This window comes from Chenopodium album, chromosome 8, assembly GCF_948465745.1.
Source record: "Chenopodium album chromosome 8, dcCheAlbu1.1, whole genome shotgun sequence".
NCBI lineage: Eukaryota > Viridiplantae > Streptophyta > Magnoliopsida > Caryophyllales > Amaranthaceae > Chenopodium > Chenopodium album.
In genome coordinates this window covers 16,727,722-16,742,032 of record NC_137841.1, presented here as the reverse complement: position 1 = coordinate 16,742,032, position 14,311 = coordinate 16,727,722, and the positions used below count along the sequence as shown (strand labels likewise).

General features: G+C 34.9%; 2 protein-coding genes across 2 annotated transcripts; both read right to left on the bottom strand.

The window, feature by feature from the left end:
• Positions 1-1,074: 1,074 nt before the first annotated feature.
• On the bottom strand, positions 1,075-3,756 carry LOC145641735 (chlorophyll a-b binding protein 6A, chloroplastic). The gene is made up of 4 exons (XM_081692667.1): positions 3,470-3,756; positions 2,781-2,883; positions 1,683-1,971; positions 1,075-1,374 (listed from the first exon to the last, which is right to left on the bottom strand). The coding sequence occupies exons 1-4, from the start codon at positions 3,661-3,663 to the stop codon at positions 1,229-1,231; spliced, it is 732 nt and encodes a 243-aa protein (XP_081548793.1). The 5' UTR covers positions 3,664-3,756; the 3' UTR covers positions 1,075-1,228.
• Positions 3,757-4,612: 856 nt separating this feature from the next.
• Positions 4,613-13,352, bottom strand: LOC145641734 (putative mitochondrial-processing peptidase subunit beta, mitochondrial). Its single transcript, XM_081692666.1, has 9 exons — positions 12,674-13,352; positions 11,604-11,768; positions 11,385-11,522; positions 11,131-11,282; positions 10,922-11,030; positions 9,144-9,242; positions 7,126-7,191; positions 5,249-5,356; positions 4,613-5,096 (listed from the first exon to the last, which is right to left on the bottom strand). Exons 1-9 carry the CDS (start codon positions 13,319-13,321, stop codon positions 5,010-5,012), a joined length of 1,572 nt encoding a protein of 523 aa, XP_081548792.1. The 5' UTR covers positions 13,322-13,352; the 3' UTR covers positions 4,613-5,009.
• Positions 13,353-14,311: the final 959 nt, after the last annotated feature.

Below are 14,311 nucleotides of genomic sequence, written 5' to 3'. Positions count from 1 at the left end.
ATGCGCGCGCCACCTGCTTGTGTAACATCGCAAATTTTTTTTTTTCTTCTCTTTTTTTTCAAATTTGGCTCATGGAGCACTTGTGAATCGTTGATCAGCCACAAAATCTTGAGGCTAACGGAGTGAGGACATTCCCTGGACGTCGAACTCTCTACAAACATAAGAATGAAGAAGAATGGAAGTCTTTTTTCTGTCACTGGGTTCCTCTACTCTTTGTGATTCCTTGGTGGAACTCACCAGCATTATCCCCAAATTACACGTGTCGCGCTCACATTAAAAATTTTCCCGCCAAATTTTTTTTTTTCAAAGTAAGATAGCTAATAATAACAAATAAATAAAAAGATAAAATACAACCTAAAAAATAGAACAATAATAACAACTTAAATAATTTAATCATTAATCTATAAAATGTATTATATATATTCCCTTGAATCTATGTATTGTTCGTTTTCTACTTAAAAAAAGGATTTTCAGTCAATTTCAAATTCATAACATGTCAGCAAACTAAAATTAGCGATAAGTACTCAACATTAATGTCTTTAATCTATATTAATTTGATAATATAAATAGATACTTCGTACAATTATTAAAAAAAAATTAATTTTAAATATCACGGGCAAAAAACTAGTTAAGTTATAAGATTACTCCCTTCGTCCCCAAATATTTTTTCTACTCCGTATTTGCTATTTTAGTGCCACTAAATATTCTTCACATTTCACTTTTTCAACTTAATTTATAATTGAAATTTATCTTTCCCAATGCAATTTTTTTACTTTACCATCATTTTTGTAATAATTGGGATCATATCTTTTCCAATGTACTTTTTCATACTTTCTCTCTCTACTTTCCTTTCAAATTATTGAGTTTTATCTTTACTAATGTACTTTCACTACTTTTCCATACAAACCGTAATTCCTGTGATTTTTCACCAGATGGGAAAAACATTTGGGGACGGAGGGAGTATTGAATAAACTGAACAAATTTGTATTGTTGGAGGGGAATGGGAACTAGAAGTCTCTTCTTTGGATCTTCTTTCTTAGTTAATTAGATGTCTAGCACATTATTGCAAGCATATTTCAAACAGCTTATCCTCCAAATTGTATTTTCTCATAAACATTCTTCTAGAGTTACACACCTTGATCGTACAACTTTCAAATATCGTTATAAATGCAAGGGATTTTTACAGCATGTATAGTTCTTGATATTGGTTGTACATTCAAGGTATAATTTAAAGCGATCTTGGAATAATGATGTCGCCGATGTTGTTGTGCCATGGATCAGCCAAGTGAGTAGCCAAGTTTTCCAATGGACCTGTTCCGGGATATGCTGATTGTTGAACGCAGAACCCCACAAAAGCCAACAATGCAAGACGGCCTAGCCAACAAACAATCACCTACGATTAGATTACAGTGACGCTAAATGCTAACATGTTAAACTAACCAACATACTGTACAGTAGAATGCAATTGTACAGATTCATCTCAGTGTACAGTCATACCAATTACAACATAGTTTGTTTTTTTTTTTTTTATTCTAATGTTATGGACAGGGACGAGAATCGATCCATTCTAAAACCGGGAGGGAAACTCTTAAATACTTGAGCTATCCCTCACTCTCACCAAGTACAACATAGTAATAGCAAGTTATTTTTTAATTGATTAAGAATTTGAGTGTGCTTCTTACCATTTTTAATCTCTTTAACCTTCAACTCCTCGAACTTCTTAGGGTCCTTAGAGTAACCCAAAGGATCGAAAGCTCCACCAGGGTACTTCTTCTTCTCGGTGTCTTTCTCCATACTCCTTTGGTGCTCTACGAACGCGATAGCTAAAAACTCGATTGCCAAAATTGTAGGAAGGTTACCCCATGGAACAGGGTTGCCTAAGTAGGTTGCTTGACCTCCTGGAAGAGCAGCCCATTCTTGAGCTTTTACCCAGTTACCTAATCCCAAGGCTTCGGGTACAAGGATCCCTGGCTGCAATTTGTAGTAGAGTCAAAACTCAACAACTTTCATAAATATCATCTTGATTTTAGCATGTCAAAAACACCATTCACTAATTAAAATTATATTTTTCAAACACTATAGACTTATAGTATAGGATAAACCAAAAATCTACAAGATCTTCTAAATTGGCTAGCTTAGCAAAACTATTACTAAAATGGCCTCATTTAAATTCTAATTGCAATACTAGCCTATAATTTCATATAAACATTGAACCTTGAAATAACTAAGAGTGTTTAATTAAACGAAAACAAAACAAAAAAATCATTCTACATCCCTATTAGTACTACCTCCATTTTTCTAAGACCTACTCATTTTCCGTTTTCATCCGTTTTTCTAAGTTCTACTCACTTTTACTTTATTTCTTTTACGACAACTTTTTGTTCAATTTTTATCATCTACAATCCCACTTTGTACTTTTGTAGGCCAAATTTTATTTAATAAGTCTCTTATTCTATATATCTTCTCTTTAATACGAATGTACTCACATGTATAATCTTCATTTTTAAGTAAGACTCAGCAAATCGAAGGTAGTAAATGAAAGTAGTCATTTTAGTAAATAATTTTGCTAAACTAGCTAATTTAGTATCAAATCCAAATCTCCACCGGAATATGAAAACCTCCACCAAACCCTCGAAACCACCACCTAAACTTCAAAACCACCATCCACACGACCACACTCTAAAAACTACCACCCAACCCTCGAAACCACCACCTTTTAGTGACAACAACCACCTAACAAGAAATGAAAAAAGTGTAAGTAGTGTATCATATATACTTACAACTGCAAGCATTGCCCATCTGCAATGGATGAGCTCTGATTCCTTAAACCTCTCTAGATTCTCTGGAACTTCTCCAAGCCGAAGTGGGTCAAATCCAAAGTCACTGCATAACATGTAAGCAACCAGTCTGATTATAATTCTTCAAAAATTAATGGAAGAACATATTTGAAACTCTAATAATAAATAACTGCAGTGGATAATCATTGTGGAATTAAGCATCAATAGATAATCAAACCAGTAAAATTTTACAAAATCGTTGTAAATATCTACCATCTCCGTTTTAGATTAATTGCAACAATTTGACTTTTGCATCATTAAAATGTTTACTTAAACTATGTTTCTTCACCGATATACTAATTTTGTTTCTTATTTTGTATAACAAAGAAAATAAGTATTTTTGTGAGATACGAAGTATAAAATATTTCTTTAGTGCACCTGATAAGAAACTGATATAATATGAATAAATATTTTTATTTAAAATAAATGGTAGGAATTAGTCGTACATGTGCGTTTTACAAAACAGATAAAGTATATACTACCTCCGTTTTACATTATTTGCAACATAACACAGAGTAATATAAAACGGAATACGTAATATATGCAGCTAAAAAGTGTAACCATATGAAGAATATAACATTTGCTATTAAATTAGAGCAGTATAAAAAAATAAAAAAAAATAAAAAAAATACCCAGGAGCTGATCCGTCAAGGTAGGGTGGCCTTGGTTGACCAGGCATCCATTCTGCGGACATAGAAAACCGAGAAGAGGCATTGCACGACACATTTGCCAACGGTACCGAGGCGGCAAACTTAGACTTAGAAGACGAGAGAGAAGAGGGGAACACGGCGGCGATGCCGCAACTCATTAAGGCATTAGAAGCCATTGTCGTCAGTTCAAAGAAAAGACTAAACAAGGTTCGATGTGAGGTTGAGAACTTGAGAGAGTGAAATGAATAATAAGTTGGTGATATTCAAGTAGAGTTGTAAGGTTTAGTAGAGGATGTAGGCGAATCTAAATGTTGATATTCATTGGCTAAATTTGCTTATTTGTTATCCAATTCTATGCCACGTGTCATATAGTGATATATCTATCTGGCTATATTTTTTTAGTAATCTGATTTTTTTTTGTTTTAAGCTAGTAGAAATGTGTGTGTCTCATACTGTGTTGAGTTGTATGGTTGAGAATGTTCCTAAGTTATTTGGGTAGATGGTAAATAGGATTTTCTTCTGATTCTAAGTTTTTTTTTACGATTTTTTTGGTGTAATATTCTAGCTTTGTGAATATTGCTCCGATGCTATGAGAGAGTATGAGGCTAGCTTGAGCACCTTGTCAATCAAGAAGGATAAATATCAACGGCATAAATATATGTCAATCTCCATTAGAGACACTTTGAGGGTGGACATCTCTTATCCTTCCCCCTCACTTAAAGTGTTTGACCCGTACATATTAGATCGAAAATCTGTGAATGTTAAAGTCTAGTTAGAATTCTTCTCCTAACCTTCAGAACTAAATATATATATGCAAAGTATATAATACTAGTGCAATAATTCTTCAAAAGACCATGCCCATTAAAGTCCATTAAAGACTCTATCCGCTAAAGACCCTTTTAACCTTAACTCTAACCCTTGTATCATTGAATTACCCTGCCCAATAACCATATCTACCTGTTAGGCTGTAAGTAAATAATAAATGAAGAGCAAATTTAACTCTTGCACTAAAATATACTGCTAAATCATGTCTAGATTCAAATCAAAAACAGGGGCATCCGATTGTTCAGAATTGGCAAAGGTACTGGTAATACAAAGAAAGAAAAAATGCATTAAGTCACTGGATTCTCGGAATTCTTCAAAGATTATCGCATTAAAAACAATTGCTCAGGTGTAAATACATGTTCTATGTTACGCATCTGTTTTGTTTCAAAAGGCAATATCATACAGCTTAAGATAAGCGTATAAGGTATTCTCAGCTAAAATTATTGCATCTCACTTACTAGTCTCGTGCCAATGAGGGCAGACCAAAAATAAATAGAAGTCGAAAAGGATAGACTGAAAATGGTACATGAATTATCGCCTCAGAAAACAATTTTACAAAATCGCAATGGACCGAAAAGAACTGGTGAATGGCAATGGCAATACCAGGAGCCTTTGAAGGCTTTTTGTTGCAAGGCAACAAACTTTTATATGAAAACCCACATGATTTGAGGGCTAACTAAAAACATGGTAAAGCAACCTAATAACGGTTCCAGTAGGTCCTGCGTCTGAACCAGTTGTAATCGGGCAACTTCTTGATAGGACCCATGGCAGCAATAGCAATATCCTACATTTAAAAATTAGATAAATGAACAATAAGTAAAAGTTATAGACTTAGCAAGTACCTTTTATACCATATTAAGCAAGAAACTTAGCAGATATACAACACTGATAAGCATGAAAATTAAAAGTTTAACCTAATGAGACTGGGTTTCTTACCCTGTCATAAATAAAGCGATTAGCAACACGTCTCACAGTGTTTGCGTCTACAGCATCAATCCTAGCAAACAATTCTGCATATGGTATCCTCCGTCCATAAGTGAGCAACTGCAAACAAGATAACAAGATTATATACTGTCGTGTGAATATAAAAAGAGTAGCCAGTACAACTACTAGAAACATGGAATTGGGAAAATAATAGGACATGAGAGATTGAGCATAAAAGTACAGTCTATTCTCCATTTCTCCAAAATATTATTACCATGCAAATAGTAAACAAATTGAGGATGATAAAGTAAAGGGGTGGGGCCGTGGAGGTGGGGAAGAGAAGGAGACAATGAAAGACATTTTCAAATCTAGCATTTTAAGGGACTCAGATTGGTTATTGCAGATTCTCATTGTCTTACAGATCTAGTGGCATTCTCAATTTTCTCAGCTCTCTGAAATCTCATCTTTTTTTTATATATTTTAATTTTATTTTATTGCAAAAGAGCTTTGATGGGTGTCATGGGACAACCATTCGTTCACATTCAGGGAAAAATATCGTCTCTCCTGCATTCACCAAGTTTTTCCAGATCCAAATCATTTCACCTTTTCCCAAAACATTTCAAAGCCTTTTTTAGTTTCTGAAACATTTAAGAAACGGAAATCCAGTCCATGTAACATCATCATAGCCTAGATGTTTCTCGAGCAAAAAAACACGCCCGAGTAAGAGCTTTCCTCAATGACGGAACTAACAAAACTTAGGGCCTGTTCTGATTGACTGAATTGAACTGGATATTTTATGAGAGAAGGAAATGAAGAACTGAAAATAATCTGAATAGAACAGGCCCTTAACTACAAGGCTACAATGACCTGGAATATCATGCAATCTATAGAACACAGCCTTGGAAAGAAAAAAGGCTGAAATGCCCATTTGCTTCTCTATATTAAAATGTTATTGTTATTATCTGTACCAACCTGGCAAGTTGCCCTTTTTTGTATCAAAAAGACTAATTGGCCTAACATAGAAGCAATTTTGGCAATTTTTTCAGCGTATTTGCTCAGCCTACTACTCCCTCTAGATAAGTACATCACTGTGTCTATCCACAGAGTTTTAGATGAGTGAGTCAAGTTAGAAATACAGTATGTGATATAAGGTGAGTAGGGGTACATTTTATTCACACAAAGGGAATGTATGTATGAGGACCATGGAAACAGAAAAAATAATCTATGGATAAACAAAAAGAAAGTGGAAAGGTGGTAATATTGTGGGTATTGAATAAAGTGACTGTTGAAAATTTCCTAAACGGACAAAGAGAGTGTGCAATGAAAAAAAAAATTTAGAAACAGAGGTGACTGGGTGCTTCAGCTAAGAAATTCTATCTCCTTTTATCTGCCCTAGAAAAAAACAAGTCATGTCTCACCGGGAATGGCAAGAGTCAAGGATTGAAGTTGATGTATGATGTATCATCAAAACAAGAAGTAATAACCAAATGGGTAGTTGCAATTTCAAAGTACATTTTTAAGGTCACAACAACGATCTTGCAATCCTATTAGTTCACTTACTAACAAGCAAAAGTCAGGTTTCCGGCGTTTCCCTATCTTTGAGCATTCAACAAAATAGATAATTCAAAGAGTGCATATGCAATGGACAGTACAAAGTCTTCACTCTCTGTAATGATCCAAAGCACAAGGTAGTTATAAATTGAGCCAGACAAAACAAGAAAACCATCCTCTCCTTGCTAGGCCATAACAAAAGGTTTCTATCAATTATGACTGTATGAGGTATTTGGCATATTCCAATAAAAACTTTCTATAGAAGTAATGTTGGCAATATATATGTACAGGCAACAATAATATGAAAAAGAGCAGGGGTAAAAAGAAGATATGTATACCTGGCGACCGATATCTTCCGCCACTGGACTTGTTCCATCGATGTGCAGCAACAGAGATGACTTCAACTACAATATAATAACAAGAGATGAGAGCTATTAAGATTACAAACAAAGTCGTAACCTTTACGAAGTAAACTACAAGTGTGTTGTACACACATCAGCATAAAACCTTAGATTATGTTTCATATAACCTATAAAACATTCAGCCTTTTAAGATATACGACATGAAGGGAAGGAGCAAGGCAATAAGAGTATTTGAAATAAGGGGATTTAGGGGATAGAGAGAGGTAATTTAAATATGTCATGTTTACTAACTTGACTTGACTTGAAGAACAGACAGTTTAGGCACACAAACTTCTTTTGAGATGACAGAAGGGAAAATAATTTAGAAGATAACAGGTGAGGGGGCAGTAAATTACAGAGAACTTCACAAGAACCAATTATAACATACCCTACGATAACAAAAATGTATGTTCATTTCTAAATGTTTTCAACGAAAATAATATAAAATAAAACATTGCTTAAATTGAGGTTCTAATGATTACATTGGATAAGTTATATGTCTAGAAAAAAATGACGAAATTGTACTGTATAACATTGCATGGAATGTACTCTGATTATATCCATTGCAATTACTCCTGTATTTTATTAAGTGTTCCATTTCTCTGGGCACAAAGTTTTAGGAGGAATGGTAGAATGCATTAAAATTATTGAAGTGGGTAGGTTGAAGAATACAAATATTTGAAAACGGGGAGAGAGAATTTAAAAATTTTAAAATATGATATGGAACCACTAGTGGGGAGGAAAATAGTAAATTATTCTTATAAGTTTCCAAAAAAAGAAATGGAGCACAGAGTAAAATATGGCCGGAAATGGGAAGAACAGCTCTTCTTAAAAAACAAAGGGAGTAACCACATTTATAAAATGATACTATGGTCTGCCAAACCAATCTGACACTCTTTTGAAGAAACTGACCATAGCAACTCAAGATTAGCAATTATACCTAAATTATGTGCTTGTCTGATGCAACAAGATTTCAAAACCATCAACCAGGTTTAAAAAAAGATAGTGAAACCAAAAGAGCTATCACAACTTTCTGGACAGAAAAAGGGTGAGGAAGGAAGAAAACAAGAGAGGATATAAAATAAACAGCTAGCTTTCCTTAAGAATTTCACTAAACAGGTAAATTAGTCTTTATTAAAATAAGTGATTCTTTGGTACATAAAATGGTATGGATTTGAAATCAGGAAAGAAATTAGAGTGATGAGTATAAAACTTGATTGATTATAGCATATTACATACTTACATTCCATGTAGGCATGAATTTTTCTCTTTCAATGGATATACCTGAAAGGTATGTATGTGCCAAACCCTCCACCACCCTTGGATCCCCAAACCCCACCTTGGGAATTTGAGTGACGAGTTTAAATTTGCAATTTTTTCAAACAAACACAAGGTATGGGTTTCAGCCATTCTAAACCCATACCTTAGACCTGAATTTCGGGAACAGAACGCCTTCTCAGGGTATATCAAAGTGACCAACTTCAAACCCTGGACATTCCTATCTTCCACTATTCCCATCAGAAATCTACTTTTTATCTCATATTTATTCATAATTAATATACATCCATGTTTACAACTCTCTAAAAGAAGCATATATCTTTATTAATTTCACCAAGTCTTGAATGGAAAGATTAAGTTTGGCAATTGGTGCACCCTTTAACTTCAAGTCCAGTATATGTAATTATATGATGCAATCACAATATTTTACAGTTGAGTATATATTTAACGATCTAAAAACAAAACCAAACAAAAGGCAATCTAGAGTAAGATGGAAAATAGAAGTAATTTTGCATCATTTTTAAAGTCATGCACAGCAGTCCTTGGCTCCCTAGCCTGTAGTTTATTGGCAAAGCACACCTTAAACTCCTATTCTCCTAAAAACTGATAGCAAAATAGCACAATAGAAGACAAATAAAATTGCGGCTAATTTAGCAACCAAGAAGAGAGGAAAGTACCTGGTTACAAGCACGAGTTACATCAGCATCGGAAACACGATAAGAGAACTTACTAATATCATGCATAATTGCCCATGCCAAATCATCCAAACAATCAGGCTGAAAAAAAACATCAGAATTCAGTTCAGGAAAAGACATACAGAAAATTGGAATGCTTCCACCAGTGAAGGTAGCAACTCAATCAAAGGTTCTCTTCATGGTTATTTACGCAACTACAAATAAAAAAGACATTTAAACTCTAATTATGATGCTCAAATAGTCAAACAAATACCACCAAAAATTTAAAAGGGAAATAAACATAGGAAAGTAAATAATTCATCAAACCTTAATTAAGGCAAATATTAATTCAAAGAAAATGCATACTCAAGGAGTAATATGCTCAAGGCCATTTGTCCACAGCAGATGAGGTACCGTGTTTGACACATATAAAGCAACTACACAAGATATAAGTTCGGCATAATTTTAATTGTTTAAAACATTCAACCATAAAAAACACATCAGACATCACACCGCAGAGAAATCGACTATAAGGGGCCACTTATTTTACAAGAGGATAAGTGTAAGGGATATAAGAAGAAATAGAAGATAACCCCCCAAGTCTTTGATGTTGTTTAGGTGGGGTTAAATGAGAAAGGGAAATACACCCACCACCAACCTCCCACTTTACAACCACCATCACCATTAACACCAAAAACAGAAAGGGTAAGAAACCTCATCACCATCCTCCCACTCTACAACCACCATCGCCACCTCCATTTTAACCTCTGTAGCATGACGGAATAGGTAATCCATGCCCCCGCCCCCCTTTTTTTCCTCTCAGAGCTAGAATTTGTGTGTAAGTGAAGATGGTAATAAGGGTTGGTGGGGTGGTGTTCGGGATGGATGGGTAAGTTTCTCCAAATTGCTAGGGCGGTTTTAGGGGTTGGTGCCTTGGTGAGGTGATCTTCATGGAGTGATAGGTGGATTATAGAGTGGGTGGGGTGGTCTTCGTGGGTTTGTATAAGTGTATAACTGTTAAAAAGATGGTCAAGTAATGTACTTTCCCCATTATTACTTATCATCTTTACATGCCACAGAGTATGTTGGCCAATCTGTAGGGCTGCTTGCAGGTGAACCAAATAATTACCGAAGTAGTCATGCTCAATTTTCTTAGTGGATGATTAAGCTTTTGGAAACTGATTGCTTCGAATCTTAATCTCAATTACAAAAGGCCCAAAGAATTCTATTCAAAGATCAGTAATCTGTGATACAGAGAAATAGAGAATAACTGTAGTAATTTGCACACATGATTTGAATTGAATAAATCATTCTTTCAAAACTCAGAGGTTCAAATAGAGTATAATGAGATTATTGCAACTCCAACCATAAACTCACAGCTTCCTCCATTTCAAATGCAGGGCACCCACATATTACTATGTCAACTTTTGGCCATTTTCCTTGAGCATTTGATTTACCCATATATGAAACCCACGTTTACCTCAGATGGTATGGGGGAGCTTTATATATTGTAAAAAAATAAAAAATAAAAAAATGTTCACTGCTGTAATCAGACAAATGACAAACCACCTCAAATTTTCTGAGGCTATCCAAAACATGATGTATGCATTCTTAGTTTTCTTACTTTCACACAACATATTTATTATAACCAAAAACATGATGTGTGTACTACCAAAACAAAGAGCAAAAACTAACAAAACCTTCTTTCAGCACTCAGAAAGTAATATTATGAGATCATCACAAATGTTTGGAAATGCCTGATTGTAAGATGCAACTCTAACCTTAGCAATAGCATAAACACCAAATAAACCAGTATCTTTGTAGTTGGTGTTGAATGCCATCATGCTTTCAGCAAGTTCATTATTGGCAACCCTTTGGACCAGCTCAGATCTGATAGTAGCAAGAAATAGCAAAGTAGTTGTAAGAAAGTCAACAACTTTGCTCCCAAAAATAACCAAAAAAAAGGTCAAATGAACTATACTACACTCACCCCATGTGCTTTCCACCACCAGAATTTTTGTTCCAGGAACCCAACATTGTCTGCATAACCATCAAAGCAACGGAATCCGGATCTGTGTATGATGCTCCATTGAAGGCAATAGCAAATTGAGCCAATTCAATATCATCATCAATCATTCTGACCTGATTTCAAGCATGAACAGAGACATAGACACAAACAAATTATTTAAGAGAGATAATTAAAACTTTTAAACAACTACATAAAGTACTGAAAGATATACAAACCTCTGAACCAGTGAATGACGCTGGCTCCTGGGCAACTAATTGAGAAGCGGTGGTTGGATCAGTTGACAGCTTTGTAAAATGTTTTTCTACTAGCTGAACAATATCCTCATGTTTAACAGCACCAGAGGCAGCAATGACCTGAAATTCCAAAACCCTCTCATGTATCAGCAACAAGGATTGAAAAATATGCAACTATAAACTGTTTAAGTAAGAGCATACCATCCTTGGAGCTGTATAGTGGGTTGCTATATAATTTTGTAGATGAGATTTTGTGATTGTCCTAACATTCTCAGCAGGTCCAAGAATGGTTCTACCCAAAGGTGTGTATTGGAAAGCTGTTGCATGCAAATGATCAAAGATCACTTCCTCGGTCTGGCCTTCAACCTTTAACAAAAAAAAAACAAAGCATATCAATTAGAAGGTCAAATAAATACTGCTATATAAGAATAAGAGTAGTGAATAATAAACCAACATTCATCTACGCAGAGGTTAGCAATTGATAGACAATGAGAAGCAGGTTAAATATACTTTGCCAGTAGCTAAGTACATGCTAGCATTAAGAACTAGTGTCTAAAGTTTATAGTAAATTAGATGAAACTCCTGCTCGATCTGATGGGTGATAGAGGAGTTAATCAACTCCAATGAATCATCATATTTTTTAAAAAAGCTAATTGATCAAAAAAATTAATTTTAAAATCACAAGGAAACCATAATGAATTTCTTATTGTTAAATTAAAATATTCAGGTCCTACAGAAAACATAGCTTCTTGTTCTGACATACAAGATACTAAGTATATATTAAGAAAACATAAAAATCAAGATAGTACCTCCGTTCAAATTTATCGTTGCTTTACAAATTCAAATTGCACGATTAATGTGACTACTAAACCCAGAATTCCAAAATCAGGAAATATTAAATTTATAAGATTTTAACACTTGAAAATACATTCAAACTAAAATCACAAGGTCTAAAAGCATAAAGTTAGCTTCTTTTCTTCTCAATTAATCATCAATTGAATTATTAACCACAAATTATGCAATACAATACTCCCTCAGTACAGATATATCATCACATCATCAATTCAAATTGAACTATCAATGACATTAAAGTATTAAACTGATTTAAACTAAAAGCAAAAGTATACACAATCAAAAGCATTCAACTAGAAATAATCAAAATAATTAGACACCACAAAACCCCCCTCAATAAAAAATATACTCACACTTTATGTAAATCGTTGCAAATAATTTGAAAGCTGAGGTAAATTAAATAAAAAAAATAATCTCACCTCCTCCATTTCACGCAAGATAACATCACGCTCACGAGTAATTCGTTCCTCCTCAAACTTAGAATTCTGTAAAATATCAGCCAAAATATCTATCGCCTTATGAACATCAGTATCCATAACTTTAGCAAAGTAAGTAGTCTGTTCTCTGGAAGTATAAGCATTCAAGTGACCACCCATATTCTCAATCTCCTCCTCAAGCTGCCGAGCAGATCTCCTTTGGGTACCCTTGAAGATCATGTGCTCCAAGAAATGAGCAGTCCCATTAGTCTCAGCGCTTTCGAAGCGAGACCCGGCATCGATCCAGACCCCGACGGTGGCAGTGCGCGCAGCGAGCTGTGATTCGGTAGCGACGCGGAGACCATTAGGGAGAGTAGTGATCTTGGTTGCCGGGGACGTGAGGATAGAGGTGTGGTCGGCAATGGTGGGGTGAGGGGAGTTGTGTTGGAGGAAACGAGGGTCAGGGTTTTCGAGGCGTTTGAGCTTTGATTTGACGGATTCAGCGAGGCGGTCGTAGATCATGGCATTGGGTGGTGGAGGGGATGGAGAAGGGGCGGAGGAGTGGGCGGTGACGGCGGCGGCGGCAGCGGAGGAAGAGAAGCGGGGGGATTGGATGGTCCGAGAGCGAGAGAGGAGGCGCCTGAAAGCCATGGTGGTGGGGTGGGATTGTGGAGAGAGTGAATGAAAATGTTAGGGTTATTAAGGCCCTATATTGATGATAATCCCCCTTCTTCCTGGGATTATTTGGGAACTTACTTGTTGATTAGTTTAATTATATACTGATTCAGTAAATAAGTTTTTTTTTTTTTTAAAGAAGTAAAAATAAATTATATTCAGCAATAATCAATAACTTTACAAAATAAATATAGTGGAGAATCAATAAAATAATTTCAGTTTAATAAAAATAATTTCAGTTCAACAAAAATAATTCAGTGAACGAGGCCTTACTTTGAGTACAATTTTTATCAATATACAAAAAAAAGTGAAAAACATATATTACCATGTAAAATAATTGTGGGTTAGTTTTTATGTATATTTTCATTAAATCAAGCTTTAATTTTTAATAATACGAAATTACAATTATAATAATGGTCAAAAGTGTTCATTGGCAAGTATGTTGGTCAAAGTGTTGTGATTATTATGAACCGAAAGTAGTATCAATTTCTAAGGGTTCGTTCGGTGTCATTTTACGTTTTTGGTTTTTGAGTTAATTTGTAAGGGCTCGTTTGGTGTCATTTTAAATTTTGCCAATGTTATTATGGGGCGGGTCAGGCTTGGTTTGATCAGGTCTCCCAAAATTCCTATTAGGAACATCTTACATATGCAAATGCGTACTCAAACTATATACCAACATCATGTACATACTATATAAGAATCGTACTTGGTTTGACTAATGCTGACGATTATCCATGGTGTGTTGGTTGTCCTGGGACTTTGAGACATGCTTTCTTTAAGTGTAAGATTCTGAAGAATTTGAGTTTGATTGAGATTGCGGCAAGCTAGCTCAATGGCTTCGTGATTTGGAATTTATTGTTTTTTCTCTTAATAGTGGAATATATGTGATGCTAGGAAAAAGTGTAGGGTGCGATCCTACTTTAGTGTTTATGGAATAGAAGAAATGACAAAGTGTCTTCAAGGGCA

Bases quoted from the DNA above. Each gene is read 5' to 3' on its own strand.
- LOC145641734 (XM_081692666.1), bottom strand. From the start codon at position 13,321: ATGGCTTTCAGGCGCCTCCTCTCTCGCTCTCGGACCATCCAATCCCCC. The intron at 11,769-12,673 runs GTGAGATTATTT...TTTTTGTTAAAG, and splicing joins TCTTGCGTGAAATGGAGGAG to GTTGAAGGCCAGACCGAGGA. The intron at 7,192-9,143 runs GTACTTTCCTCT...ATTATATTGTAG, and splicing joins TAACTCGTGCTTGTAACCAG to TTGAAGTCATCTCTGTTGCT.
- LOC145641735 (XM_081692667.1), bottom strand. From the start codon at position 3,663: ATGGCTTCTAATGCCTTAATGAGTTGCGGCATCGCCGCCGTGTTCCCC. The intron at 2,884-3,469 runs GTATTTTTTTTA...CATGTTATGCAG, and splicing joins CTTGACGGATCAGCTCCTGG to TGACTTTGGATTTGACCCAC. The intron at 1,972-2,780 runs GTAAGTATATAT...TACAAATTGCAG, and splicing joins GATGGGCAATGCTTGCAGTT to CCAGGGATCCTTGTACCCGA.